The sequence below is a fragment of the Alnus glutinosa genome, chromosome 14 (genome assembly GCF_958979055.1).
Source record: "Alnus glutinosa chromosome 14, dhAlnGlut1.1, whole genome shotgun sequence".
Taxonomy (NCBI): domain Eukaryota; kingdom Viridiplantae; phylum Streptophyta; class Magnoliopsida; order Fagales; family Betulaceae; genus Alnus; species Alnus glutinosa.
Window position 1 is genome coordinate 17,035,774 of NC_084899.1, and position 17,174 is coordinate 17,052,947.

General features: G+C 35.7%; 1 protein-coding gene across 1 annotated transcript; it reads right to left on the reverse strand.

Moving 5' to 3' along the window:
* Positions 1-10,023: 10,023 nt before the first annotated feature.
* Positions 10,024-13,019, reverse strand: LOC133857005 (probable pectinesterase/pectinesterase inhibitor 51). The gene is made up of 2 exons (XM_062292096.1): positions 11,759-13,019; positions 10,024-10,833 (listed from the first exon to the last, which is right to left on the reverse strand). Exons 1-2 carry the CDS (start codon positions 12,825-12,827, stop codon positions 10,151-10,153), a joined length of 1,752 nt encoding a protein of 583 aa, XP_062148080.1. The 5' UTR covers positions 12,828-13,019; the 3' UTR covers positions 10,024-10,150.
* Between the last annotated feature and the right edge of the window lie 4,155 nt (positions 13,020-17,174).

Genomic DNA, 17,174 nt, shown 5'->3' on the forward strand with positions numbered 1-17,174 from the left:
AAGATAGAAAAGAGAATTTAGAAAGAAGGAAAATAACAAATAGGAAAGAGATAACCCCTAATTGCCCCAAATAAGCAAACATAAAAATAACTCTAAAAGACTTGAAATTTAATTGATACTTCAAAACTTGATTGACATGCCTTTATATAGATAATGTTATTGTATTTTCCAAGCATGATAGTTGGAGAAAAAGAAAGAAATAAAAATACAAAACATAACCGCAAACTTAGAGATAGTAAAATTCTTTTATTCTAAAAATAATATTCAAATATTTTCTATGGCTATTTTCATTCTTGGGCTATTCTTATTCAAAAATCTTTGAATCTTTTGCTTGATTTTTCTCTTGCATCAGTTTTAGACCTATTCTTTGCTCTAGTATGGTAGACATTGTGACCTTTGATACGTTGATCCATTTACAGTTACATGTTTGTACCCAAATTGCGAGTATAAGAGCATCTCTAGCAATTTATGCATTTTAATTAAAGAGAAAAATGATTGAAGTAAAAGGAGAGAGAAGAAAGAAAAATGATTAAAAAAAGAAGGGGAAAATACAATTAACCCCCTAAAGTTTGACCACTTTTTTAATTCTGCCTCCAATGTTTAAAAATTTTCAATGTGTCCCAATGAAGTTTCCCGATTTGTCAATATGGCTAATCCATTAGTGATTTTCGTCTGCTCTGATAGAAAGGGCCTTACATGCTCCGCACGTAATTTTTTTCATGCGAGCTTTTCTATTTTTCCCTTATTTAGACGGGGTCAATTACTGAATTGACCTTGAAAAGTTTCACGCGTGTTTCAGACAAATTTGAACTGATGTTTAATGAAACTTCAGACATATCCCCTTCTTTGTGTTCTTTGACTAGTCCAAAGATAGCAATTAACTTTGAACCAGCATCTCCGATTTCTTCGACAAGTACAAAGCGTGATCACGAAGCCATTGATTTCTATTTTCCGGTTAGAGGTTAGTAAAAATGTGAATCTTTTAAAATTAGAATTGTGTGGAAATTGTCTGATGTTTTAATGAGGCTTCAGACAAATGGGCTGCCTCTACCAGCGCTAGTGGAGAAGCATTCACATTTCCTCATACCCCCTGTTGGCATTGCCCCTATTAGCCATATTAACCCCTCTTAGCTATTTTGCCATTTTTTTCCCTTTTGTTTTTGTTAAATGTTAGAAAAGAGATAGAAATGCAGAAAAGTAAATGCTCCTAAACAAAGTCGCTTTCCTTCAAAAATTATTCTCCCCCACCAAATGAATTGGCATGCAAAACGTTACAACAAATATTTTTTCTGGATACAAAGAACCCAAGAAAAAACATCTATTCTTTCAAGGCTCTTTAATACATTCTATTTACACATATTAATAACTAAAAATTTTCAGTCACTTCTTATGAACTGGTTTTATCAATCTCAAGAGTCATGCATGAAACTGGTTTCTGTCAATACTGCAGGGATGTTTCAAGGTTATTCAGAACTGTTAATGTTTTCTCCTTTTAACCAACTTTCCTGATCGATGCATACGGATAAGGATCGACGACAATTTTCCAACCTAACAAAAGGCTTATATGGGTCCCATTTACTTGATTAGATGACCGAATAACTCAAAATTGATTTGAACGGGTGAATTTTATATGATTGTTACATGCCTATATTACTAAGAATTCGAACAAATAATTGCTATGAATCGTATGCATGCAGCACTTTTCTATTCACAATTGTCGGCCACAATTTCCTGCACATGCATAGAAAGAAGCAGATAGAAGTACAAATAGGGTCAAGAGGATAAGAGCAATATATAGAAAGTGGATGCCTAGTATGCCTTTATGCTACATATAATGGAATTGCCACTATAGAGCAAGTGGGTAGATGACTAGATCTCTTCCCATTACCACGAGTGTTAGATAATTAGTATTGTTTTGTAGCATGAAACAAAGTTATTATTGCAGCCAAAAAGGCAACTGGGAGCACATGTGAACCGGCCATTATAGAAGCCATATAGTAGGGCAAGTTTGATACATAAGGTCACAAATTTAAGAGATGTACATGAAAAAGATCATTTCTCTTTCAAGAATAGAATGTCGAAGAATTAAATGATACTAATGCATTTTTAATTGCTTATTACTATAATTAGGGGCCTTAATGAAAGAATAATGACTATAATTAAGACTTCAAATATCTTTTTCATAAAAAAATAATTCTTATTAATATTCATTAATTGAGGGCCTTAGGCAATTGCCTAATTTTTTTCTATAGTAGAGCCAGTTGTGTGGACCAGTACCTTTTTTAGCTCATGTGAACTTTCAGATGACACTTTTGTTTTAATTAAGGTTGCCAATTTTTAACACAACCATAAATTTGACATGAATTAAACATAAAATTAGTAGATTAGGGTTAAAAGCTAGGTCTTACCTATGTAATTAAATGAGTTAAGTTATGGTTGACCTATATAATTTTATACTCATGCTTCGATACGATCTAAATGAGACCCACAACATAAAGGTTAATAATTTTTGAAACAACCCGCAAACCCGACATAAACTCAACACGAAATTAGTAGGTTAGGGTTGATGGTCTAACCCGTTTAATTAAATTAGTCAAATTAAGATTTCTTTATATAGTCTTATACCTATATGCCTTGACTCAAGACCCTCGACACAACCCGGATTCAACACAAAAACACAAATTGTCAATCCTTAGGTTACGTTTAGTACGCGGAATGACTATTCCATTAAAAATATAAATAAGTTTTATTGAAAATAGAAGAATGTGAAATGAAATAGCATTACAATAGACATGAGTATTCTTAGTGTTAGATATTTATCATATACTCTAACACTAAGTCTATTATATTTTACCTTCTTTCGTTCTTAATAAAAACTGTACATTTTTTTTTTTTTAATGAAATAGTCATTTCGCGTACCAAACCTATTTTTAGGCCAGTACATTTTTCAGTATTGGTATTCTTTTCAAGGACCCATAACCATGTATAGACAAAAATAGGAAGCATGCTTTTTGAGTTTTTTTTTTTTTGAACGGATTAGCATGTGCTAACTATAGATATTAAAAGCCTAAGGCGTACAAGATGAGAAATGAGGGACAAACCCCTCACACTCTAAGCCAGAAGGATCTGGCTTAAAAACAGTTGCCTAGCAGAATCTCAAATCTCACTAGAATTACAATAAAGCCCCTTACTAAAAAAATTCTAATAAAACTTGAGCCACACATAGGCAAACTGTACATAGAAACATGAGAAAATACAACACAAAGGCAGAAAACCCTAAAAAAGTTGTCGGTAGTGGAGTAAGGCGGCAGCTTCACCGGAGTGACGGCGCGTGTAGGACACGCGCCACATCCGGACGCACCCGACAGAAGATCCGTCGCCGGAGACCCCAGACGCCGCCAAGCACGGCCAGAAAGTGCGGAGCGTGGCCTATACGCGCAGACAGAAAACAAAGACGCCCTGGCGCGTGAGGGCCACGCGCCGAGCTCCGAGGACCTGCACGACCGCAGCTTCCGGCAACCAGGGCGGAACACGGCAAGGACCTCGGCTGGGTAGCGCGTGTCCACCAGAAGTCGACGGACATGCGTAGATCTGACTTCAAAAAATCCGAGGAAAACCAAGAATGTCCAGCCAGAAACACGCCGTCAACGACACTAAAACTGGCCTCACTCCACCTTAGACTTCTTAAGAAGAGTTAACCTGCCAGAAACAGAAAGAAAAACAAGAACAAACAAAGCCACCATAGCCCAAAGAGCTAGGGGCAAGACACCCTCCACCAGTTCAACCGGGGGAAACAAAACTCTACAGTCTTATAGACTGAGAGAAACAAAAAATAGTCGGGAGGAGGGAGGCGAGGCCTCGCTCCCCGGCAAAACGGCTCTGAAACGGGGAGGATCTTTGGTTTTCTCTCTGGTGATTTTTTCTCTCTCCAAAAGTCCAAAGTTTTAGTTATTATGCTTTTTGAGTTATGGGCTTGAGACTGTTTACATTATACAAGCAAGGGTCAAGGGTGCCTTATTTTCAAACACCCAATGCTCAAATTCCTCATGGAGATCTATCTCAGTTGTGCTTACGAAATTCTCCATGCTCGCCTGTCGGCATGCAGCATGGACGGATGATCTCATTGAACTCATTCTCACCAAATCAAGAAGGATACAAATTAATCTAAAAAAAAAAGAAAAAGAAAAAGAAAAAAGAAGGATACAAATTATAAGCGTCATTTTCTTTTTCAAAAAATTAAAATACATTTTTTTTGTTCAAATTTTTTTTACAACATAAAGAGTAAGAACCTGATGAAAATATATTAAATTCTCAATTGTAACGTGTTATATTTTTAGGTATAATTTTTCAAACGTTTTAATACTTAAAAACAATCTAAATTTCATAAATTAAGGGCATGCTTGGGTAAAAATTATTATTTTTTATTATATTTAATATATTATTTTTCAAAAACATGTTTGGATTGTTTTTTAGAATTCAAATTCTACTAAGATTTTATCCTCTTTTTTATTTTTTTTTTTAATTTTGTCTCAAATTTTTTAAATCATCAAAACATAATTTTAAAAAATTAAATTCTTTTGATTTTCATAATTTTAAATATAATATAAAAAATCGCACACCAAAACAACCAAACCCTAAGAATCCAAAATTGTAAGACATCCGGATTCCTTTCCTTAACGCTTCCGTTTATTGAAAGTCAAATAAAGCTGTTCTCAACCCAATCAGGGCATCTACTTGGCCTGCAAGTCAAGAAAGTTATGGGCAAGGTCACCGTCCCATTACTTACGCCCAAAATGTTGTTGGCGTAGGGTAATGGATGGTGTCATTTTCTATCTTTTTTTCTTTTCAATGCATGCGACTTTAGTGCCTAATGGCTAGCTACCTCATACATCAAGATTTTTTAAATTTGAATTATACAGACGTAATGGTTAATTTTTTTAATATATATATATATATATATATAGAAAATATATAAGAGATGTAAAAAAATTATTTCTCTTTAGAGAGTCGTGAGATTAAAAATTATTAGTAAAAAAAATATAAAATTAGACTCTCTATAATTAGCCTAATTTACAAATCACTTCATGTAATTAATTGAAAAGTCTCTATGGTAGGTGAAATTGACAAATTATTTTCTAAAGTCTATTTTCGTCCACTACTTGACAGAAACCGTTATGTTGCCATGTTATGCCAAATAAAAAATGCAACAAGTGTCACTCTAAATAAAAAATAATAATAATATAGTAAAAATTAAAAACTTAATAAATTCTTCTTTTTAAAAAAAAGGGAGGGGAGTTTGGGGTGGTTGAGAAGGGGGTGTGCGAGCGACCCCCACATGTAGCGCCTCTAATTTTTAGGATTTTAATTTTTAGATCAACCACATTGATTGATTTGTAAATTAGGCTAATTACATTGACTAATTTTATTTTATTATGTAAATAAATGACTAATTTTAAGTGTAGAGTGTGATGTCCCGTATATTATTTATCATTTTAAGAATAAATTTAATGAATAAATTACTAAGATTAATTTGACGATTGGAAAATACAATAGGACACGCAGAGAATATTTTATAGTTCAAAGAAGTAAGTTATATAAGAATAAAATATGAGAAAAAGAATTAAAAAGGAAAAAGAAATGAGGAAAATGAATTAAATAAGTAAAATTAAATTTGGTGCGTCTAGACGTGAATTTGGTACGTCCGGATGGCCTTTGATGGTTGCGCGTCCGGACACCTAACTCAATGCGTCCGGACGGCCTGCTATGTGGCGCACGCTTTCTTAAACGGCACGCGTTCGGAGGGAGGTTAATGCCCGTCCGAACGGGCTTTTTAAATGGCACGCGTCCAAACAGTTTATGATTCCCGTCCGGACGGCCTGCTATGTGGCGCACGCCTTCTTAAACGGCGCGCGTTCGGAGGGAGGTTAATACCCATCCGGACGGCCTTTTTAAATGGCGCGCGTCCAAACAGTTTATGATGCCCATCCGAACGTGGTCTATTTTAAAGTTGACAGAACGCCCTCTTCTTCTCGGCAGCTCGAAATTTCTCTCCTCCTCTCTACGGTTTTTCACCTAAAAACCGTGGTATCTTGAAATCCAGATGTCCAATCTTAGATCCGACTTCGATAACGTAATCCTCAAAGTCCGATCTACGTTTTGACCGAACATTTTGAAGTCAATCGCTAAACTCGTAATTTTTTGAGATTTTTAATAAATCTTTTAGAAATGAGTTTAACTTGGTATTTTCTATAGATTTTGTATGGTTTTGAATTGCTAGGAGCTTCCCGAGCAGTTGGTCTTGGCGTGGTGAATTTTTGATAAGTTTTCATAGACCATAGGTTTTGGGTATTTTGTTAAAGTGCTATTTTATTGTGATTAACCCTAAGTAATGCTTATGGGTTAGAAATATTGTGGTTATTAAAGTGATTAGAAATTATGGATACATGTTTAGGAATTTTAGGGTTTTATGGGTAAATTAGTAATGTGGCTTTTGAGCGATTCAAAATGCTACCTAGTTGATGATTGGTTAGAATGCTAATTAATGCAGTGTATTGTATTTTTAGCGGCACTTTACGATTGAGCTTAGAGTCGTTTGGAAATTGGGAGTACAAGCGATTTGGGGTGAGTATTCTACTTACTGAGAAAATATTTATTTTTATATGTAATAGATTGATAAATATATATATATATATATATATATATATATATATATATATATATATATATATATATATATATATATATATATATATATATATATATATATTGTTTATGAAACCGAACCGACCATATGATGAAATATATGTTTTGGATAATTTGAATAGTTTCGATTATGGTCAAATTATATCTGATAAAAAAATAAAGTGTTTGAGCGTGTGTTGTGGTTGAGATTTAAATTATGCAAATTGTTTGAGAACATGTCATGTTGAAACTGTTTATATTTTATGAAGAAAATATGATTTGAATGATTTCAAAGTGTTGATGAAATGTTGGATTTGTTTAGTTTTAAGAGAACATGATTTAGCAACTGCATGATTTTATAGCATGATACAATAGTGAAACATATACTGGTTAAGCACAAAGCATAAAGCATGTAGTATAGAGCATACATACAACATTATTATAATAGTAACAGAACGCTATAAACATAGTTAAATAGCAGTTATTAGTATCGTGGGGGGGCCTAAGCCCCAATAAGCCCAATTTCATGCATAGCATATATATCATTGTTTTTATGAGTATGATGTTTTTATGTTATGAGTAGTTTTTACCTGATGTATTAGTATGCATAAGTGGCTTAAATGAAAATAGCTTATGTATATTTCTATCGGATGGTTGCTTGTGTTTAAGAAACATTGAACTTGAAAGTAAATGGATTCATGATTGCCCAGGTGTGAGTAATGGCATGTCTATGAGTAAGAAGGCTGACTGTTATTATTCTTCAAGAAAGATGTGTTAGCATAATTGAGTTTAACTCTAGTGCTCACATGATCTATTGACGTTTAAGGCATGAAGCTAAAATACGATTAGAGATGGTGTTGCGAGTATTATGTTGAAGGATGATATTCTAATATGGAAGAGTAAGATGCTATATTTTATTGCTTAAGACTTATGAGTGGGCGTGATATCTGTGATTGAGTGATCATGTACACATATGTTTGAGCTATCGTTGAAAAGTATTATTATAGAGAGGTCTATATGTAGAAACTTCCAAAGAGAGATGACTGGAACTTCTACATATGTTCACAGCTATATAGTATGTTTTAAATGTTTTCTGGATAGTCGGTATTTATTGTATTAGCTATTGGTAAATTGTGGTTGACATAGTGCTCGCATGACTAAAAATTAAAGAAAGGTGGGTTCTTTGTGAAAACTTAGTTAGTTTAATATCATTGAGGTTTTAGTATATTTTATACTGAGACAGTGAACTCATTCTTTCACCTATACTGATGTGGATACCACCACAATCGTGTAGATGAAGTTTCTTGGTTGCAGATACTGTGGATATAGATGATGATCAGTTTGCTTAGCGTATGAAATGCTATGATTGGAGCATATCGCGACAATCATATGCCGAACTCATGGGTAGTTCGCATTTTGAGTATTTTGTTATGGCTCGTATCCTATGGGGCATGTATTTGCTGAGCCTATATTTTGGGTATGTAATTGTAGTAGAATGTTTTATAAGCTTTAATCAGTTAGACATATAATTGGCTCTTGTGGTAATTAACTGTTATGTATTTCCGCTTATGATATGTGTTCCGTTACACATTGATTATTATATTCCGCTGTTAGATGTAACTTCTATGTAATTATAGTAGAATGTTTTCTAAACCTTAACCAGTTAGACATATAATTGGCTCTTGTGGTAATTAACTGTTATGTATTGGATGTATTTTCGCTTATGATATGCGTTCCGTTACACATTAATTATTATATTCCGTTATTATATGTAACTTTAATGATCCGGTGCATGTTATGGGGCATGTGCCATATGTTGGTTGAGCGACACGTAGTCGTGCCACTATGATGAATTGTTTTACGTTTGTATAAAAAACAAAAAAGAAAGAAAGAAGGGGTCGTCACATAGCGTAAACGTATTTGCATATAAGTATGAGACCGAAAATGTGGAGCATTTCTTCAAGATTAAGAGTGTGTTTGAGATTGCGATTTTGTAGACAAAAAGTGAGATTTTAAACCAAATCGCAGAAAAATAAATTGTTTGGGAATTGCGTTTTTAAAAAATTGCGATTTGAAAAATACAATTTTTTGCGTTTTTAAATCGCAGACATGGGGTATTTTAAAGACTAACTTGTAATTTTAAAGGTCAAACTGAGATTTTGCTAAACAATTAACTGCATTTTTAAAAATCACTTTTTCAAATCACACATTTAAAATCGCTATTTTAAAATCACATTTTTTAAAAATTGCAAACCCACACCGACTATGAATAAGTGACACCGACGACTTAATATTAACTTTATACAATCATCCAGTTGTTATTAGAATTCTAAGAGGAGCAAACGTAACACATGCCAAAAGATGTGAGTTAAAAATACGGAAAATTATTAAATTAGTTATGTATTTTCACCGAATAATAAATAAATCCTTATGTATGTATGTCTATTTAATAAAATATCATATTTTGTATAAATTTGACCATATTTCTAGCCGTAGTTATAAAAATAAAAAAAAATAAAAAATGAAAAATTATTTGACCACTCCCTCAACCCATTTCAGAAGGGGTCAAGCACTCCCATCCCTAAAAGTAAGTTTTGGTAGACAAAGTTCGGCTATTCTTAGAATCAACATGGGGCCCTCAGGGTGGTCTAACTACCCTAAAGCCGAGCAATAGAAGATAGTCAAACCACCTAATAATATAAAGTATTTTGCGGGCAGTTAAAAAGAATTATGATCTTATATAATTATTTGTTTAAATTTTAGAAAATTCGAGTGGGTGATTATTAGAGACTACTTATGAGACTCACTTGACCGAATAAGTGGTTAGACAGCTTAATTTTTATTTGGTCAGGTGAGTTCTATAAATAGTTTCTCACAATCACCTGTCCAAATTCTTTTAAATTCGGACAAATAATTATATAGGATCTTAATCTGATCAAGAAAGGGTGACCAACCACCCCCACCACAAACATTTTTATTTTTTTTTTTAACAAATTTTTATTTGATGATAAATTTAGTTCACAAGAACTTGATAGGAAAAATGACAAAAAATTGTATATAAAAGTAATTTTATTACAGAAACATACCACAAAAATTTATAAATTCTTTTTGAAACCACAAAGATTTATTTATTATACTATCAAACCACATAGATTTATTTATAATTTTTCCTTATAAAACCAACACCACCGCCGCCGCACATCGCTCTCCGGCATCTTTATCCGCAGAAGAGCCCGATCACATGCACTTCCTATATTCATCTCGCTGGATGAAACTCATTCTATCCCGAGAGAGATGATGAACGGGAGATTATAACCAAAGAAATTGTGAGAAAATAGAACATAAGCTCAAGTACTTACCCAAATATAGGCAAGTATTGTCGTCAAATATAAGATTTAGGGGACAAGAAGACAATATGTTGGAGCTCTTTTTACATGAGCCGGTAGAATTAACTGTATTTACAGATATACTAAGATGATGGAATCCATTCATTTCCCTGAATAAAATTCTCTACCGAATATGCGTATACGTGCTCTGCCGGAATCTGGCTACTCCAGGTTACCCTTTGAGACAAACTAGAACCCCGTCCAGAATTTTGGAGTTCCCCATAATAGAGCGTTTTCAATGCAAAATCGCCGCTCCACGGCAACCAGCCTTGTGGTGTGATAAGTTCTTCCAAGTTGCAGTTTATGAAAACTGTTCTCGAGTACTCCTTCCATGGCCTCCCCAAGTAATTCTTGTGTACACTCGGTTTGCTTTTATACAATTCCATGTATTCGTCGGTGCCATTGATGTAGGAATTTTCGAAAACAAAACCCGTTGCTTGGGCGGGGTCGGTTCTGCCATGTGCAGTGACGGCATTAGTCTCGCCTTTTTCTGGCTTGAGTTGCCGGGGGCGGACTAAGATTTGAGAATCTTGAAAAACTGAGGCGGAGTTTCCGAAAATGAAATCCACGTTGCCTTGGATGCGGCATGATTTGTAGAACTGGCGGAGGGCGTGAGCATAGAGCGTATCTTGATTGCCTATGAATTCGCAGTTCTCAATGACGGATAAATCACTCTCTGATCTGAAGGCCACTGCTTGGTGGGCATCAGGACCGGCGGTGTTCTGGATTGTGAGACCACTGGCCATGAATCCATCGCCAGAAACACCTGCTCCAAGATGATTCAAACATTATTAGCACAAACAACATGGTATTTTTTTTTTTTTAAAAAAAAAAAAGTCATTGGCAGACCGGTTTTATTTCATATGGGCTCCAGATATAAATGATGAAAGGATGGGTTTGTGCTTTATAAATGTTGCTGAAAGAATTTTGCTGGACTCAAAGCTAAAAAGCCGTAAAATAAAAAAAAAATAATAATTAAAAAAAAAAAAAAAAAAAAGAATTAAAGGAAACGCACGGGGAATTAAAGGTGTCCATGGAGTTGCAATTTTGTAAACAATAAGTGTGATTTTAAACTGAATTGCAGAACATAAATCATTTGAAAACAGCATTTTTAAAAATTACAATTTGAAAACGTAAAAAATCTGATTTTTCAAATCGCAGATTCACAGGTAAAATGATACTCTTTTTAAAATGCAAAATTTTAAAGACTAATTTGTAATTTTAAAGGTAAAATTACAATTTTATCAAATGCTTAATTATGTTTTTAAAAATTATTTTTTTAAATTACACATTTTAAAATAAAATCATTATCGCATTTTCTAAAATCACAAATCTAAACTAACTCAAAAATAAACGCGTCAAAAGTTTGACCGGTCTCAATCCAGTAGGACTCCCAGACCCTTCTAGACAGCCGACAGGCAAATAGAAAAAAGATGACAAATCTAACTGCTATTAATTACAATTTATGCATGACAATAGACAGCTCAAGAGGAGTAACCATTTCTTAATTGGAAAAGAAACACAGGATGAAAGAAAAATCGTTAATTTTTATTATTATTACGAGACCTTGACTTGAGTCTCTGACTTTAGCTGTCTGATTTATTTTTAAAAACTTAAAATAAAGTAAAGATTTCGTTATATTATTATTATTAATATAATTTGAAAATAATGAATAAAGACGAGAAACTAACCAACTGTAGCAGTGTTGTACGTGGAAATCCCAGGCTGGCCCACATTCAGCGACCCCGTGATTACCGTTTTGCCCATTCCGTCCCCCAAAAACACCACGTTCTGCCTCTCCAACGGAACTCTAACCGTCTCCTCGTACACTCCCTCCTTTATGTGTATAACGAACCTCCCGTCGCCACCCCTATATAACGCCTCGTTCACCGCTTCCTGCACCGTCTTGAAGCATCCAGCACTAGCGGCCTCCTTACACACCGTCACGTTCGCCTTTAAATCCGACGGAAAACCGCCCCTGAAACCCGCCCCGGACCCGCCGCCGCCTTCCTCCCAGAGCCCGTCGCGCTCCGTCTTGGGCGGGGCCCACGACCCGAAATCCTTCCCGTAAACGTCGTACGCGAACACCATGCTGAGCGCGTTGCTCGTGAGCCCGGTCAGCGAGTCCAGAAACGACATCGTCTCGTTCACCATCTTCGTGTCGTTGGCGTACTTGAGACCGGACCAGCAATCGTACTGGAAGAGCAACGCGGCGCTCAGCCAGGCCCTGGCGTCCTTGAACTTGCCATTTGGCAGGGCGTCGGTGGTGGTCTGGGAGATCCGGTAGTCGGAGTTGTGGAGGACCTCGAGGCAGTTCTTGGCGGCGGTGGTGCGGTTCTGGCTCCCGCCGGAGGAGTCCAGGATGGACTTGACCATGGACTGGGCGGTGTGGAGGTTCTGGGCGGAGACCCAGACGGCGGACTGGATGAGCTGGAGAGAAGTGGGGTTGGAGGATGGCACGCGCTTGGAAAGTGCCAAAGAGCTCTCGCATGCGACAGGGAAGCGCGTGGCCTTGCACGCCTGGCGGATCTCAGGCTGGACAGAGGAAGAGGGGTCATTGGGAGTGGGTTGAGTGGCTGGGGAGTGGCGGCGGTGGGTGGCGGCGGAGGAGAGGGAGAGGAAGAGGACAAGGGAGAGAAGGGAGAGAAAGAATACGGAGGCCATGGAGATTATAACAACGAACTTGGACGGTTTTGAAAATGGTAAGAAAGAGCAGCAGGTGTTTTTGGGTTTTGTGGATCTGTGATGGGCAATCGTCATTGCGAATCTATATATATATATATATATATACACACGCGTGAAGGGAAGCTAAATTTGGACGGAAGTGATTGTGGTGGTGGTGCGTATGAGGAGGGCTCTCTCGGTGATTGGATTTGGTAAAAGGTAGGGGGAACGCGACTCACGGGGTGGATTGATAAAAAAAGTCACGGGGGTTGTTTTGTTTCTGTTCAGGCTAAGGACGGGTCATCACAGACTCAACAGAAAGGTTTGGGGGGGGGGGGTGGTGGGTTTGGGGTGGAAATACCAAAATATCCAGTGGAGTTTTGGACGGGGACCGATTTTCTTGGATTTCATTCCTGCCAATTTATTCCATGTGGGAATTACCGACAGTGGTTTCCTTTTTTTTGGATTTTGATCTCCCTGAATAGGATAAAAACGGGGAGACACGGGGCTCAACCGCTTCGAGCGACTTGCAGAGAATAGGTGAGCTCCATGGCCGCCTGATTTTACGGATGTAAATTAAATTTTTTTATTTTAAAACGTGATTTTTTAAGTAATTCAGTTCATTTGGATTTACGATTTCAAAAAGTGCGATTTAAAATAATGGTTTTAAAATGTGCGATTTGAAAAAAGTAATTTTTAAAAACGCAGTTAAGCGTTTGGCAAAATCGCAGTTCAACCTTTAAAATTTTAAGTTTTCAAAAAAGCATCATCTTACCTGCTATTCTTTTTTGAAACAGCAAATTTTCTGTGTTTTTAAATCGCAATTTTTAAAAACGCAATTCCCAAACGATTTATATTCTACGATTTGATTTAAAATCGCACTTATTATCTACGAAATCTCAATCTCAAACGCATCAACGTATGGCAAAATTATAATTTGGCTTCTAAATTTGTATTTTTAAAAAAGCACATTATGCTTGTGATTCACAATTTTTTAGAAAAGTAATTTTATATTATTCAATTTCTGCTATTTGGTTTAAAATCACACTTTTTATCTACAAAATTACAATATCAATCGTACTCTTACGAAATTGTGCAAATAAATAATATTTAATTGATATAGAGAAAGATAATGAAAGTTATGAAGTGTATTTAATATTTGGCCGTTTCTTGCAGGGGTGTTCCCGGGGATAGCGCGTGGCCTACACGCGCCGTTTTCCAGCGATGGTGGCTCTGTTGTTTGGATGTTTCTATTTGTTTGTCTATTTCCATAGTCTGTCTTTGTAATACTATTGTTACTGGACTATTTATTTGTTGGCTTGATAAATAGTTAGATCAACCATCTTTTCTATGTTTAGATTGTGCTTAATGTAAAAAGAGTGGCTTAAACGATGTTCATGTATTGTTTGCCTATTGTTTAGGCAGCTGTTTTGAAATCAGATTTATCTGACTTAGGGCGTAGGGATTGTACCTCTATTCTCTGTAATTGCCCTTGGGCTTTCTTCAGTAATATGCTATCTATTAAAAAAAAAAAAAAAAACAAAAACAAAAAAGCCACCCCATATCCATCTGTTCACAAAACTTGACAGGCAATAGGTAAATTTTGTTTTAGTCCATGACTAGGTAAATTTGTCTACAAGCTGTTTGATAAAATGATTAGGTCAAGCATGGGGTTGGTGTTTATCTCTATGCTTGGATATGTCTCAATAAGTGGAACCAGAGATGTTGATGTTATTCCTGCTCTGGGTTCGGTTTCACTGTCAGTGTCACCAATTAAAAGATTTATTGTGCCAAGATTCATAGCCAGGAATCATGAACATACATGCATTGAAGAGCTTCCTATTAGTGTCTAATAATGCATAGTTAGGACTCAGAAAAATCTGAGAAAAGTTATAAAATTTTACATTCAATTTACATTATCCTGACAAGGTCCTCATAAATGGGATGGAAGATCTTGAATAGTTTGAGGCCACATACAGAACCTCAGAAAAGCCTCAGCTAGACATTTGAAGGAAAAGTTGGAGATAATTTGGGCATTGGCACTATCCATATGTTAAAAGGGAACACTTACAAATTTAGTTCCCAACAAGAAGTTGCTTGTCTATCCTGTTTCAAAAATAAAAAATAAAAAAAATTGGCTACTTTCACAATGATTTTTAGATTATAAATGTTATCATCCAACTTGAACGACCAAAAAAAGAAGATAACCAAAAAAGAAAGAAGAGTATTCATAATATAGAACTTCTAGTTTTCTGGGCAGCCAAAAAGAGCGATAGATAAGAAACAGAAAAAAGAAAATCAACACAGAGAGAGCCTCTTGTTCTGAGAAGAAAAAAAAAAAAAAAAGGCAAGGTAATTCTAAGGAGAAAAAAAAATCGCTATGTTGGAAGTAGTTTATTCTTGATCAAAATTCTAAGGTAACTTTTGTTTTATCTTATGCTCCATTTAAAATATTTTAAGAGAAATCATTTTTCAAGAAATTTTATTTGCCGAAAACATTTTTCGACGTTTGACACACATGGTTTAACGATTTTATTTTTTACATTTTATGGTTCATTTCGTATTGTAAATGGTACCTCATTTATAGATAAAGACGGAGATGATATTTCTGTCCAACTTCTATCCAAAAATTAACGAAAGTCTAAGTCACTAGCCTTAAAAAACTCACACACGCTCCTATATATGATTAAAATTTAAAAACTAAAAAAACTAAAAATTTAAAAGAATAAAAATAAAAGCATTAAATAATTAAAAAAAAATGGGGTTGGCTCAAGCCATCTCATGGCCGGTCTAGGGGTAGCCGAACCACCCCCATGGCCTATGAGAGTGGTTTGACCACCTCAAGAGAGCAAAATGGGAGTGACTGAAACCACTCAAGAGCCTTGACCACCCCCGTTTGGCCTGGGGGTCAGTTCAACCACACCTAAGGGCCAAACATGAACACAAATTTTTTTTTTTTTTGGGCCTTGTGGGGATAGCCAAGCCAAACGGGGGTGACTTAAAGCTCTTGGTGGTGACTTAAAGCTCATCTATGATACAAAAAATGAACCACAAGGGGCAAAACATAAGATCGTTAAACCACATGAGGGTCAAAGATATTTGACTCTATAATTTATTTTATTATTAATCAATCAATCATCACACTAACTGTTGATTTATTTTAATTGGCTACATTTTGGTTAATAAAAACGCTTTCATATCAGGGACTTCCATGATAGGGACACCATAAATCCAAAAGATTTGTTGCAAAATATTAATTCCAATATGGAAAGGTCTGATCAAGGCATGAATTTGTAAAGAATATCTCTAAGAAGGAAAGGTCCTGGTGAAGGAAATATTTTAGAGACTTTATAGCTTAGAAAGTAAGTTTTTCCCTACAGCCCGTTTGGACGACCAGATGCCAGAGTTCGGACGGCTAGCTCAAAAACTCAGAATCCTATGAAACTCCGAATGGCTCAGTGAACACAAGCCACAGAGAGCATTCGTCTGCAAGAAGTCCAGACTACTCAGTAGACGCGAGCCACAAAGAGCACCCGTCTACAAGAAAGTCCGAACGTTGTTGCGATGACTGCGAACGGAGGAAGTATTTTATGCAACCATCTAAATGCTAGGGTTGCAAGTCCGGACGCACTTCAGTGATTTCATAAAGTTTTAGTTACAGGTTCGGATGCTAGAAGGTAAGTCTAGACGCCACTTATGCAAATCTGAGTTTGAGTAGAATTAGGATTTCTAAAGCCTATTTAAAGAGGCTCATAAGCTATGTAATTTTAAGAATTCAATGTAAAATTCCAGTGTGCTAAGAGATGGTTTTTAGACAGAAATTGTTAGACGTGCTAACTCTCTTATAGTTTTATTTGGTGTTGTATTGTTCAACCGTTTGAAGTCTAACTTAGAGAGGAGCTCTAAGTTGAAAGAATCCATTAAAGAACTCTTCAAACAAGAGGTCTAGTTGAGAGACGTTCACATATAGGTACATGTTAGAATTCAAAGTACGACTACTGCAAAATGGTTTGTGAGTATTACTATCTAATAACTAGCTATTTCTTCTGAATAGTGAATTTCTTGAGTTTGGCTGCCTCAAAGTGGCTTTTCTCTTTCATATAAAGAGTTTCCACTTTCTAACCAAAATATCTATGTCTATTGCTTTTTTGCTTTTATATTTTGGTTGCATGTATTACGGTTGATTACACCTTCTATGTCACGCCCCCGTTTTGGGAAATAAAGAGAAACACGAACTTGAGCCTAAAATTACATTTACATAAAGCACACCTCTTTAAATAATAGATCTTAATTATCTATTTTATTTAAATGAACATAGGGGTAGCTTTTTACAATGCTATAAATTTCAAAGAGAAACATACTATACAACACAGGTTACATCAGTCCCCCAACAATATGTTGCTCTTAGCGAGGTCTATGCCATTACCAAAAAGTAACTTTGAT

Bases quoted from the DNA above. Each gene is read 5' to 3' on its own strand.
- LOC133857005 (XM_062292096.1), bottom strand. From the start codon at position 12,827: ATGACGATTGCCCATCACAGATCCACAAAACCCAAAAACACCTGCTGC. The intron at 10,834-11,758 runs GTTAGTTTCTCG...ATCTTGGAGCAG, and splicing joins GTACAACACTGCTACAGTTG to GTGTTTCTGGCGATGGATTC.